Source organism: Sinocyclocheilus grahami, unplaced genomic scaffold, assembly GCF_001515645.1.
Source record: "Sinocyclocheilus grahami isolate Dianchi unplaced genomic scaffold, SAMN03320097.WGS_v1.1 scaffold786.1, whole genome shotgun sequence".
In the NCBI taxonomy this organism is placed as follows: domain Eukaryota; kingdom Metazoa; phylum Chordata; class Actinopteri; order Cypriniformes; family Cyprinidae; genus Sinocyclocheilus; species Sinocyclocheilus grahami.
In genome coordinates this window covers 371,475-380,277 of record NW_015505965.1, presented here as the reverse complement: position 1 = coordinate 380,277, position 8,803 = coordinate 371,475, and the positions used below count along the sequence as shown (strand labels likewise).

The window sequence follows — 8,803 nt, the reverse complement described above, 5'->3', positions numbered from 1 at the left end:
TTAGTAAGAGATATGACGTCATGTAATACTCACCGATATAACACATCGCCCTCTGCTGAAATAAAAGAGGTAACTTTCCTCCGCCTCGTATATAAGCAAGGAATAAAATAAAGCAATGCAAGTGTAAATAGAAATAAAATGTAATAACTTGTAAATAAAAAATTTGCGATAGTTAGGTGAATCGATTTTTTGTCCCATCCCTAATCGCAATACTTGTAGAATCAAATTTCTTAAAAAAAATGTAATAAAAATCGCAATACATATCGTATTGGCACCCAAGTATCAAGATAGTATCGAATCCGGAGGTAGGTGTATCATCCCATCCCTACTAGCCACAGGAGTACATATGCACAAAAGAAAATAAAAAGCCTCATGGTGAAGCATAAAGAGGTCAAGGATGCAAGTAAAAGAAGTAGTCTTGGTGTCAATCAGACAATTTTTCTTATTATATGCTTTAACAAAGAACAAACAGGGTATCATGACTTTACATACGTGTCTTTAAGTGTGAATGCAAAAAATGTATTTAGTACACTGAGTAAAACTGAATTGTCTTTGAGAAAGAATACACAGATGATTGTCACTCTGGGGTAAACGGTAATTTCTTACCCAGAATAAGTTCACAAATGGCATTTCATTCTGCTTTGACAAACTCGTCTCAAACTGAAAATACTAGCAATGTCTCTCTCCAGTGTGACCCTCAAGGTTTGCATTGTTTGTGAAACTCTTTCCACAGTGATGGCACATAAAAGGCTTTTTTCCGATGAGAATTTGAATGATTCTCATGGTGATTCCTGTCTATTCGCACTAATGACAATTAACATTTTTCTGTCTTGAGTGAATCTTCATGTGGTTTTTAAGGTTTTCTTTACGTGTGAAGCCCTTCCCACACAGTTCGCAGGTGAAAGGACTCTTTCCAGTGTGAATTCTCATGTGGGCATTAAGGAGTTTGTTCTCCGTAAAACTCTTTCCACACTGATCACATACAGATGGCTTCTCGCCAGTGTGAGTTCTCATGTGAACCTTAAGACCGTTATTAAATGAGAAACTCTTCCCACACAGTTTGCAGGTGAACGGTTTCTCTCCAGTGTGAATTCTAATGTGAATCTTAAGGCTTCCTTTGTACCCGAAACTCTTTCCACACTGAGGGCAGCTGTAAGGTTTCTCTCCAGTGTGAATGATCATGTGGGTATTAAGGCAGTGTTTCTGTGTAAAACTCTTTCCACACTGAGGGCACATTAACGGCTTTGTTTCAGTGTGATTCATCATGTGAACCTTAAGACCGTTATTTAATGAGAAACTCTTTCCGCACAGTTTGCAGGTATAAGGTCGCTCTCCAGTGTGAATTCTCATGTGGATATTAAGGCAGTTTTTCTGTGTAAAACTCTTTCCACACTGATCACATACAAATGGCTTCTCTCCAGTGTGAGTTCTCATGTGAACCTTAAGACCGTTATTGAATGAGAAACTCTTCCCACACAATTTGCAGGTGAAAGGCTTCTCTCCAGTGTGAACTCTCATGTGAGTCTTAAGTTTTCCTTTACACGTGAAATTCTTCCCACACTGAGGGCAGGTGAAAGGCTTTTCTCCAGTGTGAATTCTCATGTGGACAGCGAGGTATTTTTTCTGTGTAAAACCGTTTCCACACTGAGAGCAGGTGAACGGCTTCTCTCCAGTGTGAACTCTCATGTGAGTCTTAAGTTTTCCTTTCCACGTGAAATTCTGTCCACACTGAGGGCAGGTGAACGGCTTCTCTCCAGTGTGAATTCTCATGTGGATATTATGGCAGTTTTTCTGTGTAAAACCGTTTCCACACTGAGAGCAGGTGAACGGCTTCTCTCCAGTGTGAATTCTCATGTGGATATTATGGCAGTTTTTCTGTGTAAAACCGTTTCCACACTGAGAGCAGGTGAACGGCTTCTCTCCAGTGTGAACTCTCATGTGAGTCTTAAGTTTTCCTTTCCACGTGAAATTCTTCCCACACTGAGGGCAGGTGAACGGCTTCTCTCCAGTGTGAATTCTCATGTGGACAGTGAGGTATTTTTTCTGTGTAAAACCGTTTCCACACTGAGGGCAGGTGAAAAGACTCTCTCCAGTGTGAATTCTCATGTGGACAGTGAGGTATTTTTTCTGTGTAAAACTCTCTCTCCAGTGTGAATTCTCATGTTGGAATTAAGGTTTGTAGTTTGTGTTTTTTGAGCTTGTGAGGAAGTCTTTTTAGTCTGTGAGCAACTAATTGATTTCTCTTCAGTTTTGAAATCATGCCGTTTCGCATTCTGATCCTTCTCGTCCGTTTCATTCAGTTCTTGACTCTCCTCATTCAGCGCCATCAGGTCTGAGGTGAAAACAGACAAATACAAAGTTAAAACCAGTTTAATGTTACAAAGCAACAGACATTCTAACATTTAGTCTAGTGCTATCGATCAATTAAAAAAAACAATTTCGCATTAAATGTAAAACGAATTAAATTAATGTACAACCCGAATTCCGGAAATGTTGGGACGTTTTTTTAAATCAGAGTGTCTATTTACACTAGCTCCACCCACAAACGTGTGATAGGGATGGTCAGCACTATAAAAGACTGCCGACAATCATAAGCTTCAGTAGCGTAGATGGTAAAGCGTGTACTGTAGTCTTTTTGATGCAACCTTTTACCAAATTTTTTTCCCTCCCTTTTCAAATCTCATATCACATCGGAAATACATTTATTTTCAATAAAAATGGAAATAAAAGGAAATAATCTGAACGGCTTCTCTCCAGTATCGGGTAGGGTTAGGGAGGGCTTTATTGTTCCAATAAGGTGGCATCCATTTAATAATTTGAATTAAAATGATCATTCACACTCAATACGTTATTACTGCATACTGTTTTATAATGTACTATAATACTGAGGTGCAGATAATTGACACTATTTGCAATAAATAGTATAAATAGCAGAAAAATCCTGCTATTTTAACAGTATAATTGAGAATGAATGGGGGAAAGTCACATGAGAGGAGGCAATGCCTCCATCGCGATATGATTGGAGATGACTGGTTATGATCGGCTATGATCTCATGTTAGTGCTTGTTCCGTGTTTGCTGAATGAACAATATAATGCTTTTAATGGGAAGACTAATTTAAAAAGCAGTCCATCAGGATCAGTGTCCTTACGTTTTATTAACAGTCAGTATTGTGTAACTGTACTTTCCATAACCCCAAAATGCCACATGTCTTAAATAACGTTTTCCTAATATAAGGCCTTAAAAAGTCTTAAAATGTCTTAAATTCGGATTCGATGGGTCTTAATTATTTTTGGTCTCATTACCGCTCAAATATCTTCAGTCTGACGGAGCTAATGACTTTACAATCATTGGACAGACCGAAGAAACCCGCGGTAAGTTACTGCTTCATCAGAGAGAATTGCAGTAAGCTAGCAGAATACAGAATACAAGCTTGCGCTGAGGCTCACTCTGTCTCGAGACTTCAGAACAAATGAGCATGACAGCACACAAACTCAAAAGAAACACACTGAGGTAAAAATTCTAAATGTTTAGTTTATTCATAACATGATATAGTTAAATAACACCATGTTCCTGAATGAATCAACCGTTTAAATTATTCGGTTCAGTCACAATGACTCCCTTAACAGTGACTTACTTTTAATTTCACATTTAACAAATACAATTTTTAAAATTATTTCAAATATCAGTATTCAATGTTTTATGTTTAATATATCAAAACATTATTTATGCATTTGTAACTGCAGGTTAAATGCATTCATGTCTTGCATTAAACAGTGTGTAAACACATCTAAATGCCACTTCAGGTGCAGCTTATGTCTGGATTGCAAAGATGAATTTTGTTGATACTGATTTCATGTGCTTGGTAACAGCCCAAATGTCTTATTATTCTTATTCACTGATTAAATGTAAGAATTTGACTCAAAAGATAATGCACACTTATAGAAAAATGGCTTTATAAAGGTAAAATACCCATAAAAGGTATAAATCTATTTAAACTTATCTGACTACCACAGAATATCAAAAACTTTAGGAGTCAGCTGTCCACGAAAGTCCTTAAGATACCAGCATAACACACTCAATCAGTTGAATGAATGACTCAATACTCGCTCATTAAGTGTCTTACAGTCACTCACTGGTTGTTCAGCTGAGAAGTTTGTTGAAAAGTAAGCATTTTTCCCCTCAACATTTCTATATTTATAAATGCATTTAAAACATTAATCTCATAACATTATTTATTGCAGTTGTAATTATTGTTATTTGCAGTGTAAATGATTTAATCTGACTGGTAGTAGCTCTATAGTGTATATTGAATTTATTGATAAATTGTAATAATTTGACAGGTAAGATGATGCATACATCTAAAAAGGTTAAAAATAGGCCTTTGTAAAGGTAAATATGCAGATTTAAGTATGTAAAAGCTGATAGAACACTGATGAAAATATTGTTTCAGAATAAATTGTTTACTCCACCAAAAATCTCAGTGATGCAGTTATTTTGTGGGGATATTTTGTATGGAATATTGTCTGCTGACATGAAAAGTTCACTGTATATCATAGTAATAAATACCATTTATTACAGCATTGATATTTTGTTTTCTTTTTAATTCATACACATTAAATATTACATATATGTATGTAATAAAATGTGTATTTCCATTACAGGTTTAGGTCTTAAATTTCATATAAGGTGGTATTAAAAAGGTCTTAAAAAGTCTTAAATTTAACTTGTTCAAGTCTGCAGAAACCCTGTTTCACGTTGTGTTATTTTGTACATCTTTAAATTACTTACTTTAGACCAGGGGTCTCCAACCTTTTTGTGAGTGAGGGCTCCCTGAAAGGATAAAATAGTCTCAAGGGCTACTTGTTTGATATACTCTAATATATATATATATATACACACACACACACACACACAGGTACATCTCAAAATATTAGAATATCATGGAAAAGGTCAATATTTTTTGTCACTCATTTCAGAAAGGGAACCCCATATATTATATAGATTCATTACACACAGAGTGAAATATTTCAAGCCTTTATTTCTTGAAATTTTGATGATTATGGCTTACAGATAATGAAAACCCAAAATTCAGTGTCTCAAAAAATCAGAATATTACATAAGATCAATAAAAAAAAAGGATATTTTAAATAGAAATGTCAGGCTTCTGAAAAGTATGTTCATTTCTATGCACTCAATACTTGGTTGTGTGGAGGGTGTCAATGACTTCTGTCAAGTCAGCAGTCTTCCCCATGATTGTGTAGCCTACTGACCCAGACTGAGAGACCATTTAAAGGCTCAGGAAACCTTTTGCAGGTGTTTTGAGGTAATTAGTTGATTAGGGTGTGACACCGTGACTTTCCAATATTGAACTTTTACACAATATTCTAATTTTCTGAGACACTGAATTTTGGGTTTTCATTATCTGTAAGCCATAATCATCAAATTTTCAAGAAATAAAGGCTTGAAATATTTCACTCTATGTGTAATGAATCTATATAATAAATGGGTTTCACTTTCTGAAATGAGTGACAAAAAATATTGACCCTTTTCATGATATTCTAATTTTTTTTAGATGTACCTGTATATATGTTTTTTCTTTATATATATATATACATCTTGCCATTAATAAACATTAATTATTTCTCATAAGCATTTTAATTTTTTTTTATCAATCCAGGAAAATATTCCAAATAAATTTATAAAAAGAGGCTATCATACAATATTGATATTTATCATGATATTAATTTACCATTAATGGGGAAGAAAATGCTTTCCACATGTTTGTTAGACCTTGAGAATGAAGCTAAACATAACTGTGTTCACAATTAAATTCCACAGAGGAGCTGCGTTTTCATTTAGGGCCCATGAAATGCATTTTATTTTCCCCTAAATTCTGTGTTTTCCATTTGATTTCTTATGGATTCTGTGTTTTATGATTTAGTACAAATTTATCATAAAAAAAATGGTGTCTAGTGAAATAAATTAATAAAACTTTAACAATTTAATTAATCCTTTAAAATGTAATCAAATGAAAATCAATTGCAAAACATTTTTTTTATTTTACTTTATCAGACACATCAGAGATTCTGCACAACAGAACTGTATAAAATAATAATAAAAATAACTTTGTATGATATTCCTTAAAATTATTATTATTATTATTTTGAGAACTGCATTGTAGTATACAGTAGTAATATATTCAGTTATAATTTCAAGTTAAACCACTTTTATTTTGACGGTTTGTCGTGAAGGTCTTTCAGTTTTAGTTTCAGCGTGTATTTGACGGTACTTTTTCTCAAATGAAACTGCATAAAGCTGATGAAGTGACTCTCAGAGCAGCTCTGGAGATGAAGTTCATGTGTTCATGTCCTCATATATTGAGACGCAGACGTGTTTATTAGCGACATGCACTGGTTGCTGTAACATTTATTCGTGTGATAGGATGTTAGATTAATCCATATTGAGTAAAAATGTCCAGAGCTTATCATCATTATTAACATAAATTATATCATGACCTCGATATTATATCATGTATCGCCTGACGCTAATTTAGGCTATTTATAGAACGTGTTTGGTGGGTGACTCGGAGACTCCATGCGGGCTACCAGGTGCTCGCAGGCACCACGTTGGTGACCACTGCTTTAGACTAACTTTATTGTTATTAACTTTATTCTGTTAAAAAAAAAATAGTTTGGGACCTCGATGTTAGTCTTATCTTACTCTGTTTATTATTTGTGAAGTTGTCAAGTAAAGTAGGACAGTACTCGTGTGTGGGTCAACCATTTTTGCGAATATATGGGTCACAGCTTAATGACGATGTGGAAATGTGGGTCCCATGAGCAAACCAATTGAGAACCACTGCTTTAGAAATATCATTTATTTCTGTAGAACAGGACATTTTAAAGGGGTCATATGATGCGATTTCAATTTTTCCTTTCTCTTTGGAGTGTTACAAGCTCTTGGTGCATAAAGAAGATCTGTAAAGTTGCAAAGACTAAAGTCTCAAATCCAAAGAGATATTCTTTATAAAAGTTAAGAGTCAGCGACGCCTACCTAAAACGGCTCGTTCTAACACGCCCCCACATGTCTACCTCACTATGTGGGAAGAGTTGCATAACGCCGCCCAAATGTTTACACAAAGAAAGAAGGTGTAACTTTTATTCTCGCTGTAGTTTTGTTGCGCCCGCCATGAAAACCAACCTGTTTGTTCCTCAGTATCTTCATGTTTGACTCTGAATGTTTCTTCAATCTTCACGTCTTCACTCTCTTCTTTAATAAAAGCCATCTTTATAATAGTGTCCCGTGGATCTCAGCCGCTTCAGCAGGAGTTTTTCTGTGTTTGGACACTTTGTCCTGTTTAAGATCAAAATAATGAACAGATAGAAAAATAAATGCAAACTAAATCTCTGGGTGCGTCTCAATCAGCTCCCTAGTTCAGTAGTCAGCGCACTAGTGAGGGAGTCGGTCAGAGAGAGAGTCAAAGGCCTTAAATTATCTGATTAAAGTATACATTAAGTTTATATGAAGTATGAATTATTTATATTTGGTATTAAATTATTTGTACATCATAATAAACTGATTCCACTCTCATGAACACATTTGCAGCTGGTTTGTAAAAGCTGTCATTGTTGAACATGTTTGTGTTTGTTGTTCTGGTTTGTCTTCAGCGCGCGCGGATTCGAATCACTGAATCATTTACGAATGACTCGGTTCAGAAGATTCGGATTCTCGGTTTCTCTCTCTTCTGTCCAGTTCTTGAACGATGCACTTCTTCACGATATCGGGAGCGAAAAGAGACGCACCTTTTCTTTTATTAATACGAGGACGCGCTTTACTCACAGAAATTACACTAAATAACATATTACAACGTTACATTTAAGATTGATTCATTAATTTTTTTACATAGATTGTAAATTGACAGAACAGCTTGCATTGATTTAAAACCCACTAACCTTTCTTCAGCCGAATCACAACAGAAGCAGAGAGCGGGTTAAGACTAGAAGCGGCGCGGCGTTATGACGTCACAGCGCCAGAGCAAAATAAAAGTCCCGTTTCCACACTGATGTCTATTATATGCATATAATGCATTTCCACAATTATTAGCATCGTAAATCTAGAAACTTTTTTTTTCTTCTTTTTTTTTTAATTAATGTACATTTACAACACTATACTTTGTGTTTTCTTACCTTGCCATTAAATTACATAAAACTAGTCAACGCTGCCGCGTAAGCAGGACCGTATTAAGACCTCACTGGGCCCCGGGGCTATGACTTACGAAAATGCGTATAAATAGTACGCCAAATAAAAACGAAAACTCGTGGTATTGATACGCAAAAATGGACTTTGGCGTGCATATGATACGCATGTGTTTGGCGTGCATATGATACGCAGTTTTCACGTACATATGATACGCATCTACCCCACAGCCCTAAACCTACCCATCGCGTAGCATATACATGCCAAAGTCCATTTTTGTGTATCAATACCACAAGTTCGTTTTTATTTGGCGAGATTGGGTTAACTATATCTCTTTAAAATCTCATCATAATGACAGGATCTTATAGCCAACTAGTGCACATGCTTTATCTTTAACTATTAACGTTCATTTAAGACACAAACGACTGTGTTGACGAGGAGACGGGCATTTTGACACATAACTATGTGTATTCGAACGTTTAAACACAAGGAGCGAAAAATAACTTTTAGTTTAGGCAGGCGCTGTACGAGCAAGTATCTGAAACCGTCGTAACGCGTGCATTTGCCAAAATGAATTCTGCCCCACCGTTTAATGTCCCTGAACA

The 8,803-nt window shown here is 35.5% G+C and overlaps 1 protein-coding gene across 1 annotated transcript; it reads right to left on the bottom strand.

The window, feature by feature from the left end:
- Window positions 1-716: 716 nt before the first annotated feature.
- On the bottom strand, window positions 717-8,029 carry LOC107561652 (gastrula zinc finger protein XlCGF57.1-like). The gene is made up of 4 exons (XM_016246124.1): window positions 7,955-8,029; window positions 7,203-7,355; window positions 2,139-2,332; window positions 717-1,914 (listed from the first exon to the last, which is right to left on the bottom strand). Exons 2-4 carry the CDS (start codon window positions 7,285-7,287, stop codon window positions 805-807), a joined length of 1,389 nt encoding a protein of 462 aa, XP_016101610.1. The 5' UTR covers window positions 7,288-7,355; window positions 7,955-8,029; the 3' UTR covers window positions 717-804.
- Window positions 8,030-8,803: the final 774 nt, after the last annotated feature.